Genomic DNA, 23,583 nt, shown 5'->3' on the forward strand with positions numbered 1-23,583 from the left:
GCCACCGCTGAGGACAGTTCACCTGATCGGTCCACACCAGTCGTTTTCCCTTTTCAATTCCTAGACTACTTTCAGCCCCCCCCCCCACAATTCTCCCCCAAAAAAGAGGTGACCAGGCAAAGATCGGGGGGAAGCGATGGGCTGACATTAATTGATAGGAGCGGCTTCGAGCAGTTCATGCTGCCTTATCTCCCTCTCCTTTGGAAAGCGTGTGTCCGCCAGAGTCCGCGGGGTCGGTGATTAATAGGGGCCATCACTCACTGTCCAGGACGGCTGAAAGGCAGCAGGGAGGGGGCGGCCCTCCCCAGAACTGAGATAACAAGCAGCAGGAATAATGAGTGGTGTCACTCCACTTTTCATTTTGATGGAAAGTCATTACGGGAGTCAACGCCAGCGACAAAGAGCCATGAATCAACTGCTCTGCTATGAAATTAAAATCGAATTGCTGGGCCACCCCCAACCCCTGCCCTTCCTGGGAACCAGGGATGGGGAGGTGGCTGGGGCCAGGGGTGCTATCCGAGGGTGGGCTCCACCCAATCAGAGCGCAGGCCGTTCTGGGTGGGGAAGTGGACGGGCGGCTAGTGGAGGTGACAACTCCTGTCTCCACCTTGTTCATCAGCCCCTTCCTCCCTGAGCCACGCTTCCCTGGGCCGGGAGGTAAGTTCTGATTAAAAGGAAAAGGTGGCCCTGCTCTCTCCCATGAGGTTGCCACTTCACTGCTCCCCTTGTGCCTCTGGCCTGAGTAGGGTAGCCTGGGCCGGCATGGGCAGCCGAGGAGAGAACAGGCCAGCTGCTCCCAGCCCCGCCTTTGGTCGAAGCTAAGTTGGAGGCCACCCTATCATCAGATGCTTAGAGGGCAAGTCCTCGGGCTGGGCCAGGGAAGCCCACTGGGATGGAGAACCTCACAGACACAGGCCAAAACCTCAATTCCAGGCCTGCAGAAGCAGTAGCCACCATCAGGGAGCCAGAGTCTTTTTCTCCTTTATTAAGATGAACTCTTCCGTGAGGAGGTGCAGAGGCTGGAGTTGTAAGCCCACAAGTCACAGGGTCCAGCACAAGTTTTGGTGGAGGGCACAGTGAGAGCCTAGGAAGGTTAAGAAGTAGCTTCCTGGGCCCGGAGAGATAACACAGCGGCGTTTGCCTTGCAAGCAGCCGATCCAGGACCAAAGGTGGTTGGTTCGAATCCCGGTGTCCCATATGGCCCCCGTGCCTGCCAGGAGCTATTTCTGAGCAAACAGCCAGGAGTAACCCCTGAACAACACCGGGTGTGGCCAAAAACAAAAACAAACAAAAAAAAAGAAGTAGCTTCCTGTTGTAGCTTCCAGTCCTCTCGCCGCTGACTGTCCTGTTAGGAAGGATCCTCCACACCAGCCCCGAATGCCCGACTCCTGAAGGTGAGGGGTCACAGAGTGGTCCCCATCAGGTTCACTGGACGCCCGTTGTACCTCTTGGAAATGTCAGCTTCGATCTGAAAGGCAGCAAGAGAGTAGGTGGGGTGGTGGAGTGGGTGGGGGGAATGAGGGGTCCCTCCTGGGCCTGCCTAAACCCCTGGCTCACCAGCTTCTGCAGCTCCTTGGTCTTTTCGATCAGCAGGTCGAGCCTGGGCTCCAGCGTGGCCTGCTCCTGCAGCACTTCCTGCTGCTTCTGCACCATCAGCTCTTTCTTCAGTGCCAGAAGCTGCGACTGCTTCAGCTTCTGCTGCAGGAGCTCCATGACTCGGTCCACATACCTGTGCAGGGCAATCCAGTCGGCACACAGCTCTGCAGCCTGAGCATGCCCATTAGCCACTGGACAGTGGGGACAGGATCCCGAACCCCTCCACAGCCTCTGTAGTTTTTTGTGATTCTTTGTGAGAAATTCTACCCATCATGGGTGGCCCAATCCTACTAGGAAAACAGATCCTGTGCGTAGCCTGCCCCCTCCCAAAGAAAAATCCGTTCCCCACTGAGACAGTACTGTTACAGGAGGCAGGGATGAGGTTTGAGGGGTCTTAATTGAAGAGAAATAAAGGAATAGAAGCTACTCTAGATGACAGAGCCCTAGGCCAAGGGATGGCACATATGCTGTGTATGCAAAGGCCTGGGTTTGACCTGATACTGCACAGTCCCTGAGAAAAACTGGGAGCAATGCTCTAAGTACTGCTAGGTGTAGGCCCCCAAACCAAAACAGCTCAGCATCAAGGGGACAACCAGACCTGGGTGAAGCCAGGATCATGAACAGGTGCTGCATTCGGAGACTGGTCAGCTGGCCAATCAGATCCTGCAACACTGACATCATAGACTCCATCTTCTCCTTGGTTTGGCCCTGCAGGATTGCAGGAGCCAGCTGGAACTGGCTTATGGACAGGATGTCGGCCTCCTCGCCCATCTCCACTGCTCTTTGGGACAAGAAGATCTCCAGCTGAGGACAAACAAGAATTTGGTTCAAACTGAGAACTGGACTCAGGAGCTAAGTCCTCAGACTGCTCACAATATAAGAATGAAGGGCCGGAGAGAGAGAATACAGTGGGCAAGGTGTTTGCCTTATACATGGCAGACCCAGTTTCAATCCCGTATGGTCCTAGATGGTCTCCAGGAGTAGTTCCTGAATGCAGAGCCAGGAGTAACTCCTGAACACTGTGGAGTTTGGCCCAAAAGTCAAAACAAAACAAAAACCAATACAAGAATAAGACACATGGGATTAGAGTCAGCTGAGGAGGGTTGATTTCTTTGGAACACTTTCCTTGCTATAAATTAAGAGCTAGCAACAACTTGCACTGTCCCTTGTCAGTCTTCCCTTGCTATCTCAGGCCTTTACTTGGTGTGGGACTCTTTGTTCTTAGAGTCCAAGATTGCCCTGTCCACTGGAGGCTGTCTGTCACCTCCAAGGGCGTGCAGGGCACCCTCCCTCTGCTAGCAGATGCTGCACGGCTTTCTCTGTACCTGCTGGCTCTGACCCAAGGGTCCTCTGCACACAGATCCCTTTCCCTCCTGGCACCCCTCTCTCCTGCTTCCTTCTGCTCTGGGGCACTCAGGTCAATGCCGAACATGCTACATTTACTAATTTTCTGCTGTACTGGTTGCCTTCCCCATTAGAATATCAGCTTCCTGAGGTCAAGGTCTGTGTCTTGTTCCCAGCTCAATCTCTGGCACTGCAGTGAGTGCCAGGAAGAGGAGCCGTGTGATAAACATACACTGAGTGACATGGGGAAGGAGGGAGGTTCTGATAAACTCCCTGCTCCAAAAAACAAGGAAAGGACATTGCACCTGTCCCCAAGCAGGAGGACATCTGGGAGGTGCCACCCCTGCCAGTTAGGTCTCCCGCCCTTCTGTCATAGGATGGAGGTACCTCCATGAGCTCGTCGATGAACTGATTCCGGGTCTCGGGGTATTCAAGAAGTGACAGAGCATCCGGGCCCCTTGCTACACCTTCCGGAGCTGCCAGGAGAGAAGCAAGGAGATGAGAAAACAGTGGCGCATGGGAGAAGATCCTTGATTTTGGAGGACTTCAAGGGACACAGATGCACTCGAGACATTTTATGTGCCAACCCCAGTGGGAGCTTGCCCCTATCCCACATGCCTCAGTCCTGCACAGACACTCCAGTGGGCCTTGGAGCTAAGATAAGCTTAGAAGGACCCGGCCCTGCCTTTAGTGGCCTCAAGAGGTGAAGTGTCGTCCTGCACTGCCCTCTAGTGGCTCTGAGCATCACTACAGACGCTCTGCAGGAAGGGAGCAAGGAGGGCCCCAACCAGAGCTGCTATGGAACCAGGACCCACGGTCATTCTGTAGCCAAAATTTTCTAAAAAAATGCATTGAAAAGAACAATAGTAGAGCGGGTAGTGTGTTCACCTTGAATGTGGCCAACCTGAGTTTGATCCCTGGCATCCCAAATGGTACCTGATTGCAGAGGCAGGAGTAAACCCTGAACATTGCCAAGTTTGGTCCAAAACAAAACAAAACAAAAAGCATTCCTAGACTCTAGACTATATATATATATATTTTTTTTTGTGGTTTTTTTGGGTCACACCCAAAAAACACCGGCAGTGCTCAGGGGTTATTCCTGGCTCCAGGCTCAGAAATTGCTCCTGGCAGGCACGGGGGACCATATGGGGCGCCGGGATTCGAACCGATGACCTCCTGCATGAAAGGCAAACGCCTTACCTCCATGCTATCTCTCCGGCCCCTCTAGACTATATTTTAAGAATTCTGTTGTCCTGGGACCGGAGCAGTGGTGCAAGTGGTATTTTGTTTACCTAGGATGGACAGTGGTTCGATCCTCCGGTGTCCCATATGATCCCCCAAGCCAGGAGCGATTTCTGAGCGCATAGGCAGTAGTAACACCTGAGCATCATTGGGTGTGCCACCCCCCCAAAAAAAAAGAATTCTGTCTTCCTGCACACTCACATTTGCATGAACATTTTGAGAAAACAATAGCACAGTGTGGAGGACATTTATTTGCCTTGCACATGATCTACCCAGGTTTGATCCCCAGCATCCCATATAGTTCCTTGCGCCTGCCAAGAGTGATTTCTGAGTGCAGAGCCAGAAGTGCTGCTGGGTATGGCCCACAAACAAACAATTTTTTTTGTTTTTGTTTTTGGGCCACACCCGGCTGTGCTCAGGGGTTACTCCTGGCTGTCTGCTCAGAAATAGCTCCTGGCAGGCACGGGGGAACATATGGGACACCGGGATTCGAACCAACCACCTTTGGTCCTGGATCGGCTGCTTGCAAGGCAAACGCCGCTGTGCTATCTCTCCGGGCCCTAAACAGACAAATTTTGAGAAAACAGCTGATGGTATGAGAAGCTTCATCTCAGCTTTGCACCTACTATTCTGAGAATGTGAGGGGGCACCCACTGTGCTGCAATAGCAGATCATGTACTTTACCCTGGTTTCCAGTTTCTAGCACTGTGATCTCCAAGTCTGTGGCAGCCATATCTCCCCAGTTGATCTCATCACTCCCAGTTTCCTGGGTGGAGAGCAAATACCCCAGCAGTCAGGAGAAGGTTCCCAGCAAAGGGAGCAGAACTAACCCGAGGCCCGTGGCAAGTCCAACCACTGCCCATTTTAACCGGAAAACAACTTGCAAACCTGACATGAGTGGCAAAGATAGCAGAGTGGGCTCACGCCTGAAGCCCTCTCAGCCCTCTGTTACACGGGTGCTTTCTGTCTACCCCCTACATACATATCTTGCCCGAACATCAGGAGAAAAGAGACCAAAGGGTTGGAGTGCTAGTAAAGCAGGAAGGGTGCTTATTTGGCATAAAACTGATCCAGATTCAATTCCTGGCATGCTATATAGTCCCAAGTCCTATCAGGAGTGAACCCCAAATGTAGAGACAGGACATTGATACAGAGTCAGGACAGAGTCTGTAACTACTAAGCCCTGAGTGTGGCCCCCAAACAGAAAGAAAATAACCAAAACTCTAACAGTGTCACTTTGAAAACTCACCACCACCACCACCACTTTTGGTTTGAGAGCAAAGCCAAAAGCCACACTTTAAAATGTGAAGCTAAGGGGCCGGAGAGATAGCATGGAGGTAAGGCGTTTGCCTTTCATGCAGGAGGTCATCGGTTCGAATCCCGGCGTCCCATATGGTCCCCTGTGCCTGCCAGGAGCAATTTCTGAGCCTGGAGCCAGGAATAACCCCTGAGCACTGCCGGGTGTGACCCAAAAAACCACAAAAAAAAAAAAAAAAAAAAAAAAAAAAAAAAAAAAATGTGAAGCTAAAAGTGAGAAGCTTTTCTTTTCACCAAAGCAGCAATGGGAGCAAGTTCTCAGGCAGGTGTGCCCAGAGCATCCTAACCTTTGAGTCGGATTCCAGTGAGATGCCCCAGTCAATTTCAGCAGCCTGGACGGAGATGCCTGAGTCTGTTCCTTCTGAAGCCACCTGGACCCCAAAGTCGCCCCAATCAATCTAGAAAGGAAAGCAGCGTTAGCTGACAGAAGGCAGGTAAGGGGAAAGGTATCTGGCAGGGAGCGTTCTGCTCCAGTGAGATGCCTCTATGCCTTCCACAGCTCCACACTAAGGGGGGGTCTCTGCAGAAAGGCAGCCCGTGAGCTGAACCTCCTCAGAACTCACCTATGCTCTGATCTCTGAAAAGCCAGAAAGGGCCAGATACGTTTTAAGTGGTAGAAGCACATGCTTTGTCTGTAAGAGGCCCAGAACTTGACCTACAACTGTTGGGTGAGGTCCTGGTGGTCCCTAAGCACCACCCAGTAGGGTCACCAAAACAGAAAACCTAAAATAACTGTATAAGGCCGTTCTGGTAAAATGGCTCATATGCTCACATGCTTTGCATGTGGGAGGCCTACATTCTGTTTCCACCAGGAAGACCATCTTTGCTCCCTTCCAGTAATACAGCAGGAGTGGGAGTGGCCCTCAGCACCACCAGGCATGGCCCCAAAACAAAACCAGAGAAGCTAAGGCGTGTTCCTTTGAGCCCTTCTATCACAGTGAATCTACTTTTCTTCCTCAGGACTCAATTTAGATCCTTGGGGATTGGAGTTGGGATAGGAGTGGTGGGCAGAGTTTTCTGAGACCAAGAGGTGTGTCTTTTATTATTTGGGGGAGTGGGGTTGGGCCACACCTGTTGACACTCAGGGGTTACTCCTGGCTATGCGCTCAGAAGTTGCTCCTGGCTTGTGGGACCATATAGGACGCCGGGGGATCAAACCGCTGTCCGTCCTAGGCTAGCACTGGCAAGGCAGGCACCTTACCTCTAGCGCCACCGTGCCGGCCCCAAGAGGGTGTGTCTTACCGCATCTTCTTCCACCTTCTCTGGAGCCTTCTCCAGGTTTGGCCGCTCCACCACGGTGGGCTCTGAGCCCGTTCTCCACTCATACACTGTGCAGTTGCCCCTCGTCTGTACGAACTGCAGCATGGGCAGTACCTGCTCCGTAGGGCTGCAGGGGCACACAACCCGTGTGATTGCTGGGCACAGTGCTGGCTTTACCAGCGCAGGGCTGTGGGCTCCAACCCAAGTAGCAACCCATGCTCCTGGTAGCTGCATAAAAGTGTGGCAAGACCAGAGCAATAGTCCAATGGGTAGGGTCCCTGCCTTGCACACAACCAATCTAGGTTCAATCCCTGGTACATCATATGGTCCCCTGAGCCCATCAGGAGTGACCCCTGTGCATTTCTGAGTGTGGTTCCAAATCTAAAAAGAAAAAAGGAATGTGGCACCTGGCAAGCACGACAAGTGAGTGTACCTCTCCAATACCACAACAATGTAAGGGGGAGTAAGGGAGGTGAAAAAAACCCAACAGACTCTCCTGCTGCCCACTTGTGAGCCAGTGTGAGGCTTCAGCTTGGACCATTCATTCCCTCTGATGGGCAAGACTTCCGGGGTCAAGTGGTAAAATAAAACTCAATGTGACATGAGAAAAATAGTGAGAGAAGAGAGATGAGCCAGAGAAAATTGCTAAGTGAGTCCCTGGGCCCCAGAGAAGGTGAGGATCCCTTACCTCTCACACACAAAGCCCACGCAGGCCTGGTACAGGTCAATGGCTTCCCTAAGGACCTGAGCTCCTGCCCCGATCTCCGCCAGCTGACTCGGCAGGTCCTTCACCAGGGCCATCAGCTCTCTCCAGACATTGTCGCCCTGCACAGGATCCAAGAGATGGCTTCAGACCAAAGCGAAGAAGGGCCTGGGGTGGGGGTATGGAGTGCAACAGATAAAAAGAAACCACCAGAAAATGGGAAATGGATGAGCAATGGGCCATGCAGGAGGCCTTTCCCAGAATCACCGTGATTCCATACTGCTTGCACGATTGATAGAACTGCTCCTTCATCTCCGCTGCCCCTGCCTGGCCCTCCTCTTCCTTTCGGCAGTATTCTTGATGCAGCTGCTGGCACTTGGCGATCTGCTTCTTCAGGGAGGGGATCTCATAGTTGACGTTGCGCACCAGGAGGCTGGCAAGTTCCACTGAGAAGGGCCGAGGAAATGCACCACACAGTAAGCACACCCCAGGAAACCCATAGTATCCCTGGCAATGAGCATAGGGTTGAGCTCCCAACTCCTCCTTTTCCAAGCTATAGGACCTTGGGAACCTTAACCTAATCCATCCTCATCTATGAAACAGGAATGAGAAAACTTATTGCGAGGAATATGAGACAGAATGCATTTAAAACACCAGACCTAATCCCTCACTTTACCAGGTGTTTTGGGAAAAATTAGCCATTTATTTGTACTATTAGGAAACACAAATCAAATATACCCCTTAGTAGGCCCCATCCCTCTGCCCTGTATAAAATGGGAGTAGGGGGCCCAGAGCCATAGTGAAGTAGGTAGAATGTTTGCCTTAAATGTGGCCGACCTACATTCAATCCCTGGCTTCCCATATGGTTCCCTGAACCCTCCAGGAGTGATTCCTGAGTGCAGAGTCAGGAGTCACCATTGTGCACAGCCTATTGTGGCTCCCCCAAAATAAAGCAAACAAGTAAATAAAATGGGAGTCTGGATAGAGTGGAGGCCCTCACTCCATCTTATGTCCGTGATAAGGCCAACAAGTGGTTGGACCAGCAAGTGTCCACAACCTATTCCTCCCAACATGTCTCATGGAATTTCTTGCCAAGCATCTACATCCACTTCTTGCCCCAACCAGCATCCCAAACTGTGCCTCTAACTTAGCATTTCAGATCTGTGGGAGTGGGCTTCACCTCTGGATGCCAAGATCCCCAAGCTGGGCCACTCTACCTAAGTAGGTATTGTCCTTCTCATACAAGGTCACAATCTCCTGCCAGTCCTGGGAAGGAAAAGAAACAGGAAGTGAACCCAAAAAGCACTCAGCTGCCACTTCCCAGCCCCATTCTTGTACATGGGAGACTCCTCCACCAAACCCAAATTCCTTGTCCTCCTTGCAATTCTCACTGGCCACCCACTTTAGGAGAATGGTACCAAACAGTGATCGCAGAGCTATTGCTAAAACTAAGCACAGTGGTAGGATCTATGCTTGGCATCAACCATGGAGATGAAGAGCAAGCTCAGGAAGGTGCCTTAGGTCGGTGTTTCCATGCAGCCGCAGGGCAAATAGAGGCTATTAGTCCTGGATGAGAGGCCTCTACTGTCACCAGCATCCCCACTCGCCTTCATGCGCTGAGAAGAATACCGGCCAAAAATATTCTTGGTGGAGGCTTCAGTGCCTTTGAGCAGGTCCACGATCTGCAGGCAGTGGAAGTAGTGAATGTCTGGGAAAAATAAATAAATAAAAGTATGCTGAGGTCATTTAGCACTTGGTACCCAGACTGCCAGTCAGCTAGGAGGCACACACAAACCCCTTCCTCCCTTGCAGTAGTACTGTGTGTGTGTGTGTGTGTGTGTGTGTGTGTGTGTGTGTGTTTGTGTAAACCACTATTGGGTCCTGTTTACTCCTTTGTTGATTGTTTGAGTATCCGCAAAGAGCTCCCAGAATGAGAAATTGGTTCCCATCCCCTTGTCCCCTTTTGGGGGGAGATCTTGGTAATATTTATCCGCAGCAAATAATCCACACAGACAGGAGGGTTAAGGGGTAAAAGGTTGGGTGAAGAGAGTCCTTTGTCAGCCTGTTGCTAGCTCCAAAACACACCTAGAGCCAGCCAGCCAACTCTGGCCAAAGACCCCCAACACCTCGCTCCCAAACTATTTATTCAGCTCTCAACAGCGCCTCCACCTGGAAGGTCAAGGTGGGACAACAGGTGAAGAATAATCTTATGGAAATATTTTCTTTTTTTCTTTTTTTTTTTTTTTGGATTTTGGGCCACACCCGTTTGACGCTCAGGGGTTACTCCTGGCTATGCGCTCAGAAATCGCCCCTGGCTTGGGGGGACCATAAAGGACACCGGGGGATTGAACCGCGGTCCGTCCTACGCTAGCGCTTGCAAGGCAGATACCTTACCGCTAGCGCCACCTTCCCGGGCCCGGAAATATTTTCATATAGAACAAACCACCATCTTATCCAAAACAAAAGAGCCAATGTGGTGCCAGAGAGATTAATTAAAGCAGGTAGGATGCTTGCCTTGTACACGGCCAAAGGTTTGGTGCACCACATCACATATAGTTCCCCGAGCCCTGCTGGGAGTGATTCCTTAGTGCAGAGCCCAGGAGTAAGCCCTAAGCACCACCAGCTATGGCCCCCAAACAAATATAAAATAAAATAGCCAAAGTATCTGACAAAAAGTTCTTCACTGGGCAAAAGGAGGTCCACCATGGGTATGTAGAGTCTCAATCTCTTTTTTTGGTCTTCTCCCTTCCCTTCCCCTACTTCCTATTCTGAACCAGATATTTTTTTTAAGGTTTTCTGTTCCCTACCCGCTCAAAAAAAAAGGGGAGGGGGAACTGGAGAGATAGCATGGAGGTAAGGCGTTTGCCTTTCATGCAGAAGGTCATTAATTCGAATCCTGGCATCCCATCTGGTCCCCCAAGCCTGCCAGGAGCAATTTCTGAGCACAGAGCCAGGAGTAACCCCTGAGCGCTGCCAGGTGTGACCCAAAAACCAAAAACAAAAACAAAAACAAAAACAAAAACAAAAAAAAAAAACCAAACAAACAAACCAACAATTTGGAATACCAGATATTCTGTACCCTAAACTTTTACTCAACTTTCTTCTTCCATTCAGTTCCCAAAAGCCAACCCCACAAGACCATGGATATACGCTTCAGGGTATCTTCACCATTTTTAGGTGATTTATTATAAAAAGCCCAAGAACACTTTATTTATCCTGCCATTAGAACTAAGATCTAAGGGTCAAAGAGACAGCAGGGCAGTAGAGCGTTTGTCTTGCACGCAGCTGACCCGGAGGTGCCTGGTTTGATTCCTGGCATCCCATATGGTTCCCTAGCCTTCCGGGGCGATTTCTGAGTACAGAGCCAGGAGTAGCCCCTGAGCGCTACCAGGTGTGACCCATCAATCAATATAAAAATAAAGTTAAAAAAAAGAACTAAGAGATCTAGTTATAATATCCACACTCTCTGACTTTAATCTCTGCCCTAGGGAAAGAGGAAAGCCAAGAGGGGCTTTCCTTGTAAATAGTGGGGTTAGGAACCTAAGCATGGGCAAATGAATGTATATGCAAAAACGTAAAAGCTTTCACACTGGGGCAAGATCCTTATTATGTCAAAATGGCCACAAAGGACCAGGGAGGTTGTTCAGGGCAGAGCCCAGTTGAGTTGAGCTACACACTTATTGTTAATAGATGGGAGTGAACTCAAATGCACAGGGAAAAAGGAGGTAAGCAAGCAAGCATATACCTCTTTTTTTTCCCCACACCCCATTCCTCTTTGAAAGGAGAATGAGCCCCTCTTGGGTTGGTGATGGTGACCCCGTCAACAGGAACAGTTTCTGACGGAAGTTGATTTGAATTTTGCTTCCTTTCCTACATGTTATCATTTTGTTATTGCACACAAGCTGACCTTTTTCCCTGGGAAAAAGCAGGGAACAAGCTCCAATGATAGTCCCTGTTCCAGGAAAGAGGGGGTGCTAGGCAGGTAGTCCCAAAGCACTCACAGGATCCAGAGAGCAGCTGGGCGATCTCCTCGCTCTCTGGCATGTCCTGGATGGCAGCATTGATCTTCTCTCGAATGGTTCGTACCAGACTCTGCCATTTCAAGTTGCAGTGCCTCCGATCCACCAGCCAGTCTGCAAGAGAAACCAGCCTGTCACGGAGTTCCCAACCACACAGCCAAAATCCCATCACCACCTCAAGTGGACGAGCTAAGACTTGGGCTAAAAGCTGGTTTCCTATCAGCAAAAGGCAGGTGAAGATGGGATAAACAGCATCCCAAAGGGATGCTGGGGGCAGAGCAGACTTGGGCTGCCTGGCTTTGGCGACAGTGTGACTTCTGGAGAACAAATGTTTCAACACATAGATAAAGAGAAAATTTACATTGGTCCTAACATCAAAGATCCTCTTTTGACCACTCTAAATTCTCCATAATATTTTTGTTTCCACAGGTAATTATATCTTTGCAACTGACAGAGGATGCCGCGTGACTTCCACTTCCTTGGGGCTGGGATTAGCCGTGACAATGAAAAATACGAGACAGTTATGCCAAGTGCCGGATGAAATGAACAACTGCAAAGCCCCTAATACCTGCAGCGCCCTAAGGTCTAGGCAATAGGTCTGTTCTTACCCAAGAACTACTCCCTCATGGGAATACCCTGTAATGAGCAGTACAGATGGTTTTACATTAGCCAAAAACGGCCAAGACATGTGGCCAGTAGAGTCCATTCCTCTACTCAAGGAAGGAGTAATTTTGTGGGCATTTGGTTCTGGGTTCTAATGATCAAGTCTTTCTGGGGCAAATCTTTCAAATGCTCTGTGCCTCAGTTTCTCCATCTGTAAAACAGAGACGGTAAGTTGCCAAGTACAAGAAAGAAGGCTGGGTGGGGAGACACAGAGACCACTGTGTCTGGTTCATAACAAGGATTTGCAAAATCCTAGTCAGCTTCAGTTTGGGATGGTCAAGTCCCTAAAAACAGCACTGGGGAGGAAGCAGCGTTCTGGGGATGGCTATCCCATTAGTCCTTTTCATGACCTGTGCTGAGATCATGTACCAAGAGCTCACAGCTGCCCAGTGCTGGCACATTCTGAAGCAGCTCCATGGATGAGCACCGCATAGCACTGGGAACCTGCCCCTGTGCATGAACTTGCCAACTGATCAAAGAGCAGAAGCCCCCTAATAATCAGTGATGCATTCCTACCACTGCATTCCTTTGAATCTTTAGGAAGAAAAACCCTGCAGCTGTCATAGAACTAAAAGCAAGTCAGACATCATCATCTTCACAAAACTGTCACCAAATGTATTAATCCTGTGAGCATATCCCAGAGCTCAGTGCTTGCCCTCGAGACATGCTTTTCAGGCTTTGAACTGGGGGTGTAAACCAGATCACCCAGCCACTATTAGGTCTTTATCTTCAACTGATCTAGATCCTTATTCCTCGAATCAGGAGATCTTTCTTTCCCTCAACAAAACAAAGGTGGGTTGGGCTGGGAGACAGATCAATGATTGGAGCATATGCTTTACATGCAGGAGCCCTGGGTTAGATCCCTGACACCATATGGTCCCGTGTGTACAGCAGAGTGATTTCAAGCACCAAAACCTAAAATACGGAGAGATGAGATTTTTTTTTCACCCAAGTATGGAGCAAAAAAGCATAATCAACGAAGTCATACTTTGCGCTGAAGTTTCAGAGGACCCACTGTGTAGCTCCTCTGTGCCAGAGTGACATGCTTAGAAGGCACCAACTAAAACTCAGATCAGATACAGATTGTGGTTCCTCACACAGAGAGATACAGGCCTGGGCCCCAGACACATTGAACAGCAAGGAGAGGAATGAATGAGCATCCGCAAAGAGGCCATAAGGGATAGGGGGCTCCTGGGTGAGAGCAACAGGGTGCCAAGGACCAGGCCTCCCCCTACATCCGGCTGCGTGGGAGAAGCCCAGTCCTACCGAGCAGCTTGTTGGTCTGGATGTCGATGGGCACGTGCTGGTAGTCCTGGCGGGAAAAAAAAAGGTAGAAAGCGGAAGTGAGTGCGGAGAGGGGACACACGCAAGCGCAACAGAATCCGCCCCCATCGCCACCCCTGGGAGCCCAAATGGCAAGTCGGGACGGGGTCACGGACTCATGGACTGACCCCTGTCCAGGGGCCCCGGCTAGTTCCCCAGGAACCCCCGTCTTGGGTCCCCCACCTGCATCTTTCTTCCACTTCCACTTCCGCTTCCGGTCACGGGCAGCCTCGCCCCGCCCACCACTAACCCTGCGCTGGTTGGGCCCGAGCGTCAAATTACGCACAGACCGGCCTCCTCCGGCCACGTCTCCCACTTCCGCTGAGCCAATCCCGGTGCATGCTCCACCCAGACCGCAAGCCCCGCCCACCGCCGGGCTCGGAGTGGCTGAGGCCGGGAAGGGCGGGAGAACAAGAGACAGCCAATGGGGGAAGCGAGGCGGGCTTAGGGGCGGGGCCATACTGGACGGACAGGGCTGCGGTGGCGGTGCGCTCGCGGCAGGTGGCGCTCGAGAGCCGGTCCCTGCGACCTAGGCAGATTCCTAGACGTGGCTTGTGTTCAAAGACTGATTGCCAAAATTGGACCACTGCAAGGGGTTAGAAATGGGTTCTTACTCACCTCTAGCCTCTCTTTAAGGTCTATCTTAGACGAGGTCTCTCGTACACTTGTCACTACTTGCCTTCCTCTTCATTCTATTCAACTGACATGTCTTGAGCACTTGCAGAAGGTAAAGATTGCAATAATGCTTTGCATGCAACTAACTGGTCCTCGTTTGAAAATCTGGCACCTCTGGGTGTGGCCCCAAAATCTAAAAATAAACAAAAACTTGTACACGTTTAGAGCCGGGAGGAGTGCCACGGGAAGTAATCTCAAAGATAACGTCTACATGGAACTTAAGGAAGAACTGGAGCCCGGGAGGTAGTTCAAATAGTAGGATACTCCCAACACCCAAGGGTTTTCTGGGCACTGCCTGGGTGGTCCGAGCTTCCAGGCTCCAGGCTCAAAAGCATTTCATGTACCTCCCATGAAGTATCAAGGAGCAACCTGCTCCCTCAGCACCGCTAGATATGGCCCCATTAAAAATCAAAACAACAACGACAGAAAAAACAAAACAATACAGAAACAGGGACCAGGGCAATAGCATAGAGGGTAGAGTGTTTGCCTTGCAGGTGGCAAAATCTGGGTTTGATCTGAAGCATCCCATATGGTCCCCTGAGTCCTGCTACGAGTGATTTCTGAGTGCAGAGTCAGGAATAATTCCTGAGTGCCACCAGGTGTGGCCCCAAACAAACATAAAACAGGTGTACAGGCCTGAATGATAGCACAGGGTAGGGCATTTGCCTTGCATGCAGCCAACCGGGACAGACCCAGGTTTGATTCCTGGCATCCCATATGGTTTCCCGTGCATTCTGAGTACAGAGCCAGGAGTAGCTATGAGCGCTACTGAGTGTGGTCCAAAACCAAGCAAAAATAAAAGCAGGGGTGCAGGTAAATAGTACAGCAGGTAAGGTGCTTGCATTGCATGTAGCTGACCAGGGTTCAATTCCTTGTATCCCATTAAGTGCCCTGACACAACCAAGAGTGATTTCTGAATGCAGAACCAGGGATAACCTCTGAGCACTGCCAGGTGTCACCAAAAGAAAAATAAAAGAAAAAAAAGTGAAGAAGAGCTGGTGAGAGAGAGAGAGATGAGAGGAAATGGTGCAGACAGTGATGGAGGTGAGAGGGGTGCAGAGAGTAACAGGCAGGCAAGGTCAGAGCAAAGTTAAAATAATGCGGTGTCACCGAGAGCTAGTTTGAGGCCAACCTGTGCAGCCAAGATATGAGGCAAGTTCAGGGAGAAGGCTGCGAGCAGGAAGGCCCTGTCATAGGGAGTCTCATGAAGAAACCAGAACCTCGCTGAAGGGGTACTAGGGGATTTGAAGAAAGGAGGTCCCTATTGGGATTGGCTGCAATAGCAGAAGAGGGTCGTGGAAGGTAAGAGAAGCAGGGAAGTTGCCAAGAAGTTATCAGGCAAACATCAGGCCCGGTGGGGATCTGAGAGATGTCTGAGAGGGAAATGGACCCCATGAACCAGCAGTGCAGATCGGGTAAGAGGGAGCATGGCTGGAGAACCAAACCTGAGATTAGGATATGAACTGCTGAGCCATGTGGGGAAGGAGAATCACCCTTTAGAGGTGACATTGCAGAGAGAGATCCCTGTGGAAAGCATGCCAATGGTACATGGGGCTGTTCAGCAGCGCCTTGGAGCTGGGTTATACCAGGTTGATGCAGCTGTGACTCAGGCAGTAGTTGAAGCCGAGGGAGGGCCTGGGCTGGGCAGAGTGAAGACAGGATGGCCAAGGACAGATCTCCAAGGCCCTCCCAGGACATGTACCTTTCCAGAGAACCTCTCCAGGGGCTTTGCCTGGCTCTAAGTGACACCCCCTCCCAATTTTGCCTTAGCACAGCCCTGTTTTGTTCCTTTTTGTTTGTTTTGTTTTGGGGCCACACCTGTGTCACTCATAGATTACTCCTGATTATGCACTCAGAAATCACTCCTGGCAGGCTCAGGGGCCATATGGGATGTCGAGGATCGAACCTGGATAAGCTGCATGCAAGGCAAAAACCCTACCCGCTGTGTTCGGGGCTTCCTCCTGGTGGTACTAAGGGATCACTCTTGTGAGGCTGGGGAGATTAAATGGGATGCCAGGGATTCAACCATAATCAAGGCAAATGTCCTACAATGCTGTACTATCACTCCAGCCCTCAGTTTCTTTTCTTTTTCCCCTTATTTTTTTTATTATTTTATTTTATTTTTGGTTTTTGGGCCACACCCAGTGAAGCTCAGGGGTTACTCCTGGCTTTGTGCTCAGAAATCGCCCCTGGCGGGGGCCGGAGAAATAACATGAAGGTAAGCATTTGCCTTACATGCAGAAGGACAGTGGTTCGAATCCCAGTATCCCATATGGTCCCCTGAGCCTGCCAGGAGTGATTTCTGAGCATAGAGCCAGGAGTAACCTCTGAGCACTGCTGGGTGTGACCCAGAAACCAAAAAAAAAAAAAAAAATTGCCCCTGTCTTGGGGGACCATATGGGATGCCAGGGACTCAAATCGCAGTCTATCCTAGGTTAGTGCACGTAAGGCAGATGCCCTACCGCCTGTGCCATTGCTCTAGCCTTCATCCCCTCATTTTTTTTTAAATGAAACTGTGTTGTAATGCTAGGATTCTTGCCCAGTAAGCCCATTCATCATTCCCACAGCCCTTCTCCCCACTGAAAGTCTCTCCATGCTTAGCCAGGGGGCTTCGGCTTCAAGACTTAGATAAATAAACATGTTTGACATATCTACATATATATATATTTTAGGTTTTGACCACGTTCACAGTGCACCATGTGGTGCTGAGGACCAAATGCAGTGCTCTCACTTGCCAAGCACGTTCTCCAGCCCTTTGAGTCATCTCCCTTGCCCCCAAAAGTACATACCTCTGTGCAGAATGAATAGCTCTTTTCTCAATCTTTGTAAACTATGTATGTATGTGAAGCATCAATCATTATTATTAGAGAACAGGTTTCCCTCAACACAGTTCCTAGGGCAGAAATGAGAGCCTCTTCGGGGCTCTCCCATGGGAACTTAGCTCGCCCCTCCAAGAACTGACTCAGGCTCTAGGAATTGCTGGGGCTCCCCACAATTCAACAAACACACTGCTCACTCTGTGAGCCTGGCTTACTCGAATATCCCATGAGGCCTGGCCCTGCCCCACCCTCATAGTGCATCTCCCCTCCTTGAACCAACAGGTGTAGCCAAGCCAGGCAGGGCGTAAATATTGGCCCAGCCCTAGTAAGTGGGTGGAGGCAGGGACCCCCCAGCACCTCACCTCTACCACCTGCTGCAGCTCTTGGGTGACTCACATGGAAGGGAAGGCTGATAGCAACTCTGACTAGCTACCCTGGGTGACTGCCCCTGAAAACATGGGTGCAGGGGCTGTGGGTGGCCTTTTACACTGTCTGGCCTTCTCCAAAGCCACAGAGAATCTCAGGGCCTCTGGTAGAAAAGCACTAAGCAGCACATAACTGGTCTGTGTGGTCTGGTGCGTGGGATTCCAGGAACTTGGTTCCTCGGGAGAAGATCTGGAATGGGGCTGGATATTTCTCTGTGCCTGCTGATTTGGCTGGTAAGGATGGGAAATGGGAAAAGACATAGGCTGGCTGACCAGCTTTGCAAAGGGTGGCCCAGAGCCCCAACACACCATGGACACAGGTGCCTGGCCTGCTTTTGTTACGGTGCAGTTAGCTTGCTTATTAAATGATAACCAGGTGCGTGAGCCAAGGTTGATCTAAATGTTTTACAAGCCTTATCTAATTTGATCCTTCCAGCCACCTTATAATGTGGGGACTAGCGTTAGTCAGGTGTTAAAGCAAAGCAGCCAAAGCTTGGGGAGGTAAATAACTTGTTTAAGATTATGCAACATGCAGTTGGTGCAATAAAGCTTCAGAGCAGGACTGTCTGGCTCCCCAACCTGCGTTGCTGATCTTGGTGGCATGGGACTTTTCTGCTGCAGTCCTGCCTATCCTCTCCCTTGGGCTTCTTCCTCTCAGTTGCCACTCAATCCCCACTTTCTCCCCAGTTGTTACGTCAGACAGTTAGAACTCTGGAGTCCCCACCTGCCTCCAAGGCTCTTCCTTAACACACCCCATTCTGATCAAGGACACCCATTACTTATCTTCCTGCAATATCCATAAAAGAAGGCTCACCCTTGAAATTCACATAACCCATTAATTTCCTGCATCATATGTTTTTTTTATAATGCATGTCTTCTATGTGTGTACTTGGTGTGTAAATGGGGGAGGCTGAAAACACAGCCCTATCTGGACTTCTTGATACATTTAGTGTCACCCCCGTATTGCTTTTCTCAATCTGTCTTCTCCAACTTGTCTTCGAGCACTTAGCACTTGGGGGCAGGAAGGACACCTTGGCCTGGTTTTGCCACCCATGCACTTGACCTTGAGTGCTGATGTCTACTGGGCACTTGTAAAGGGAAGAATAAGAAGGGGCGCGGTAACATGTAGGAGAGATGAGTGGGGCTCAAGGTCACTTGATCTGGGGAGATGAGTTCCCCAGAACCTCTCCTCATCCACCCCTTTTACATATTAGAATTTGGAGTCATCCTCACTGAGCTGCATGGACCCAGAGATAGAAATGCCAGAGCAGCCCCTCCACCCCGTGCCCCATTGGCTTCCTGTGCAGGGCCTGTGAGCTGGGCCATACTCTGACTAACTCCTAAACCTTGACTACTCAGATCCTCCCCACAACATGGTATCCTCAAACATAGTCAGTAGACAATAGCCTCTGAACACCATTGGGTGTGGCCTCCAAACAAACAAAAAGCAAACCACAAAAACTAGTGATCTGAAGATACCTGAAAGGGGTTCCCTTCATTCTTTGAGCCAGAGGTCAGAAACCGGGTATTAGCAAGGTGGATCTCTTCTAGGAACTAACAGGGTCTTGTTCCCCATCTCTCCCAGCTTCAGGAATTGCAGGCAACTGTCAATACCCCTTAGCTTGCAATGGGGCCCTGCCAATTTCTGCCCTGCTGTCTTGTGCTCCCTTCCCATTTGGGTGCCTCTCCCATAAAGAGGCTTTTTGGGACCCAAAAAGAAAGGGTGGGACCCAGGAGGCAGCTCAAAGGGCTGCAATGTATGCTTTGCATACAGGAAATCTGGGTTCTAGCTCTGACATTTCATGGTCCTTGAATTTCAGGATCTCTCTTCATCTTAAAAAATGACATGTGCGGGGCTGGTGCGGTGGCTAGAGGTAAAGTGTCTGTCTTGCCAGCCCTAGCCTAGGACGGACCGAGGTTCGATCCCCGGCGTCCCATATGGTCCCCCAAGAAGCCAGGAGCAACTTCTGAGCGCATAGCCAGGAGTAACCCCTGAGCGTCACAGGGTGTGGCCCAAAAACCAAAAAAACAAAAAAAAAAAACCCCACAAAATCCAGCATCCTAGGAAAATGCAAATAGAAAATCAGCATGAAAAACCCTCTGTCCTGGGCCCGGAGAGATAGCACAGCGACGTTTGCCTTGCAAGCAGCCGATCCAGGACCAAAGGTGGTTGGTTTGAATCCCAGTGTCCCATATGGTCCCCCGTGCCTGCCAGGAGCCATTTCTGAGCAGAGAGCCAGGAGTAACTCCTGAGCACTGCTGGGTGTGACCCAAAAACAAAAACAAACAAACAAAAAAAAAACAAAAACCCTCTGTCCTGTGACTCCAACAGCAGGTCTTTTTAACCAGCTGTGTTCTCTACGAGGTTTGGAAGGATAAATTGCTGATTAGGGACCTTTGCCCATGAGAGGGAACCTAGACAGAAACAAGATGGGGCAGAAGGAGAGGCTTCAGACCATGTAGGGGTGCTCCAGAGAGCTACCACTTCCCAGTCCCAGAATGCCTGAGTGACTGAAGTGGTCAGACTTTCTTTCTTGTGGGGTCAGAGGTTGGGACATCCAAGTTGGGCTATTTCTGTTTGTTTTGGGGTTGTTTTTGTTTATTTTATTTTGTTTTTGGGAGGGCACACTCAGCGGCGCTAAAAGGGGTTACTTCTGGCTCTATGCTCAGAAATTGCTCCTGGCAGGCTCAGGGGACCATATGGGATTCTGGGGATCGAACCAGGGTCTGTCCGAGGTAGTCCACATGCAAAGCATACGCCCTCTCACTGTGCTATCGCTCTGGTACATGTTAGTTTTTTTCTTTCCTGATAAAGACCCCCTCTTGGTTTTTGGGCCACATCCCATGGTGCTCAGGGCTTATCCCTGGCTCTGTACTCAGGGATCACTCCTGGCTGGGGTCTATATGCAGTGTCAGAGATCAGACACCGTGTGAAAGGCAAGTGCCTTACCCACTGTGCTATCTTTCTGGTCCCAGAGCCTGTGTGAACTGCAGACCAATATCCCTGATGAACACAGAATCAAAGATCCTCAACAAAATCCTGGCAAATAGGATCCAACGCTTCATCAAGAAGGTCATACACCAGAGCCTATGTGAGCAAGAATGGTAAAAGATTGCAAGTCAGATCTGGGGACAGCAACCCTGACCACCCACCACCTCCATTGTTCCAGGAAGGCAGTAGGCCTGAGCCACTCACCAACTCAAAGTACTGGCCACTCCGAAGTCTAAAATCCTAGGGGTCCTGAATCTCTTTCTCTTGACCTCACACTGAAGAAGTAACCCTGAGGAGTGGCAACAGGAAGGACTCAGTAGACCCCATCACCTGCACACCAGGACCTGGGGCTGGTGGAGTCCTGCAGTCACCAGAAAGCAAACCCAGTGCTCAGGGAGCTCAGGATTGGGGGAGCAGATTTTGCTTGAAACAACAGAACCCTCAGTAACCCTCACAGAGCCTGGCTCCCATAGACCCCGCCCACCCACAGAGCTCCCCCACAAGAGTCCTACCCACAGGGACCCTGCCCTCCCAAACTGAGCCCCTTTTACAGGCCCTCTTTGCAGAATAAACTTTCTCACCTTCCCAAAAGCAGGTTCAGATATGCTACTCTAGATTCACACAACCTGTGCGCATCTGCTCAAGCATGTCTTTGCTGAGTAAAGCAGGTGGAGTATACTTAAGGGCGCCCCAAGGCTCATGGTGCCCTCTGGAGACACAATTGCAGGATACTAGAGGATTATAGATTCAGTCCGACTCCACGGATCATTTCGAGCCCGCTGACCTGTGCTGAAGGAGGGCCACAGAGAGGGGTGGGCCTGCCCCAGCCTTCTTTCTGATGGACTTTGAATTGACAGCTTGTAGAGACCATGATAGGGCGAGCTGCCCTCCTCAGCAAAGGGCCTGAACTGTCACTTTGGAGAGAGTAGAGAAAGGGACTTGGGGGCCAATCCAGGTGATCCTAGGCCAATTGGGCTGGATAGTTCAGTGCTCAGATCTGAGGATGTGCTGCTCAAGCCCATGGATACTGAGGCCACTCCATACACCACCAGGCAGTCCCGGGGGAGAACTGGGGAATAGAAAGGTGGGGCCCAGGGAGTATAGGCTCAGAGGGCTGTAGTTTGTGCATTGCCTTCGGGAATCCTGGGGTCCATCTCTGACACTGCATAGTCCCTGAAAGAACCTGGAGCTTGAAAAAGAACCCGGAGCTTGAAGAAGGAAGGTGGCTGCTAGGGGATTGAGCAGCCTGGAGAGACACTAGTTTTGTCTCTATCTATTCATTTCTACCAAGGCCGAGGGGAGAGAGGACCTCACAGATGGGTCTTCTAAAGGGGACTAAAAAGCAAGCCTGACTGGGCAGGTTTGGCTGTACAACTGTGTAGGTTTACCTGGATGCAGGCTTGCCCTCCCCCATTCCCCAATTTCCTGCCTTGCCCTCTCTTCCCACCCCACACTATTTCCCTGAGTGCATCCGAAGAGCCCACCACCTCTGTGGGAGGAGGGAGAGGTAAGGTGTGGGGCCAGGTGCCCCTGTGCCCCCCAGGAGACCTGGTTGGGGTGCTGGCCATCAGGAGAGACTCAGCCCCCCACTGTTCCCCACCTGCACTGCCTGTGGGGCACAGGAGCGCTGGGTGGAGCGGGTGACCGGGAACCGGTCTGCCAACCAGTTTAACCAGGACTAGTTTCGGGCTCCCGAGTTCAAAGAAGCTGGGGTGCACCGGGTCCCGCCTGGCCAACGGGAGCTGAAGCAGCCCTTAACTCTTTCTCAAGGGTGCCTGCTTGTGCTCATTTGTGCCCGTTTGTGCCTGGGGCAATGTCCAAATGCCCCCCCCCCCCGGGAGCAGATTGGAACCCCTATGGGAGATGAAATGGGTGGGGTGGCCTTGAGTAGAGTTGAAGGTGCATGCAGGCTCCCACAAGTGGGGAAACTGAGCAAGACTCCCCAGTTCCCCTTTACCCCAGGTCCTTGGAATTTGCTCCTCCTGGCTGGGCTGTCCCTGGAGGACCCTGGCCATAGGGTGGGTGCAGGGGCGCTGGGATTGGATTTCTGGACTGATGAATATTCATTAGCCCAGGCCGGCCTCTGCTTCTGTTGACTTAGCCGGGAGGGGCTGGGTTTCAGGTTCACCTTGACTCCAGCACCTGTTCCTCTGCACCTGCCGCCAAGCTACCCCTCACAGGCAGGCGCTGTGGGCCTCAGCCTTCCCGGGTGCAGCATCCTGGAGGTACCCCTGCCTCCCCCAGCCTCCCCCAGGGCAACGCCTCCACCTCACTCCTCTGGGGAAGAGCCCCAGAGCCATCAGGATCACAGGTACAGGCAGTGGGTGGGTGGATGGGGAAACCAAGGCACAGACCGCAGACAGGGTGCCCAGGCCGCCTCCTCAGTCTGCCTTCTGGGCTAACAGGCTGAGCTGGGAAGGGGATCCCTGGCTTGCCTGTTCCCAGTGCTCCCTAGGTGGGCAGGCAGGGTCCCGACTCATCCACTGGTTGCTTGGCTCCTGGCCAGGCCGCAGGCAGCGTTCCTCCTGGGCAAGTTTCACTCCCTGGTGTGTTCTCTGTTAACTCCTGCAGCTCTGGGACCCACAGCCCCTACCATTACCCCACGTGCCCTGAGGCTTCTGGCTGGACAGCAGGTTAAGTTCTTTGTTCTTATGTGGAGGACCCCACTTCTACCCACAGACATGGCCTCAGAGTTGGGGGCTGAAGGTTCTGGGTTTTGTTTTTTCAATTGCTTTGCTCCTTCCACACCCCCCTCTCCTCCTTCACCTCTCCCTCAGTCAATGGTTAACTTGTCCTGGCTCACAAAGGTCCGGGGGCCCCAATGTGGGTAAGCCCCACTGGGCAGCAAACTGACCTCCACTAGGGTGGTGGGGCCTTTGGAGGGGTTGCCCGTGCATATGCCAGGGTACCCTCAACTCGAGGTAGGGGCTACCCCTGGGGAGGCTCTTGTGCAAACAGTGGAGGTATAGCTGGAATCCCCAGCTCTGATTTCTATCATCGCCTGAATTGCAGAGCCCCAGGGAAAGTCAGGCCCAGCCCTGGCCTAGCCAGTGCAGAACCTTCACCTCAGCAGTTGCGGGGCCCACACCAATAGGGTATCTGTTTCACAGCCCCATTCTGGTGCCCTTCCTCCTGCCATAACCGTGCAGACCTCCTTCTTAGACCTTAGCTGAGCTGTTGGATTCCTTTCATTTCTAAAGTCCTC

The 23,583-nt window shown here is 51.3% G+C and overlaps 1 protein-coding gene across 2 annotated transcripts; it reads right to left on the reverse strand.

Moving 5' to 3' along the window:
* Positions 1–965: 965 nt before the first annotated feature.
* CDK5RAP3 (CDK5 regulatory subunit associated protein 3) lies at positions 966–13,684 on the reverse strand. Of its 2 annotated transcripts, XM_049780692.1 has the most exons (15): positions 13,651–13,684; positions 13,411–13,456; positions 11,464–11,595; positions 9,070–9,170; positions 8,680–8,728; positions 7,730–7,908; positions 7,448–7,584; positions 6,742–6,886; positions 5,787–5,897; positions 4,867–4,948; positions 3,328–3,416; positions 2,195–2,400; positions 1,558–1,729; positions 1,286–1,468; positions 966–1,084 (listed from the first exon to the last, which is right to left on the reverse strand). In XM_049780692.1, exons 1-14 carry the CDS (start codon positions 13,654–13,656, stop codon positions 1,403–1,405), a joined length of 1,521 nt encoding a protein of 506 aa, XP_049636649.1. In that variant the 5' UTR covers positions 13,657–13,684; the 3' UTR covers positions 966–1,084; positions 1,286–1,402. The 2 variants fall into 2 exon arrangements, with proteins under 2 accessions (XP_049636649.1, XP_049636645.1); XM_049780688.1 differs by lacking the exons at positions 8,680–8,728; positions 9,070–9,170; positions 11,464–11,595; positions 13,411–13,456; positions 13,651–13,684 and having other exon boundaries at positions 1,077–1,095; positions 1,297–1,468; positions 7,730–7,912.
* Between the last annotated feature and the right edge of the window lie 9,899 nt (positions 13,685–23,583).

The sequence above is a fragment of the Suncus etruscus genome, chromosome 1 (assembly GCF_024139225.1).
Source record: "Suncus etruscus isolate mSunEtr1 chromosome 1, mSunEtr1.pri.cur, whole genome shotgun sequence".
Lineage (NCBI taxonomy): Eukaryota > Metazoa > Chordata > Mammalia > Eulipotyphla > Soricidae > Suncus > Suncus etruscus.

Bases quoted from the DNA above. Each gene is read 5' to 3' on its own strand.
- CDK5RAP3 (XM_049780692.1), bottom strand. The intron at 6,887-7,447 runs GTAAGGGATCCT...GTGCCCCTGCAG, and splicing joins GTGGGCTTTGTGTGTGAGAG to CCCTACGGAGCAGGTACTGC. The intron at 3,417-4,866 runs GTAAAGTACATG...CTCTCCTGGCAG, and splicing joins GCTAGAAACTGGAAACCAGG to CTCCGGAAGGTGTAGCAAGG.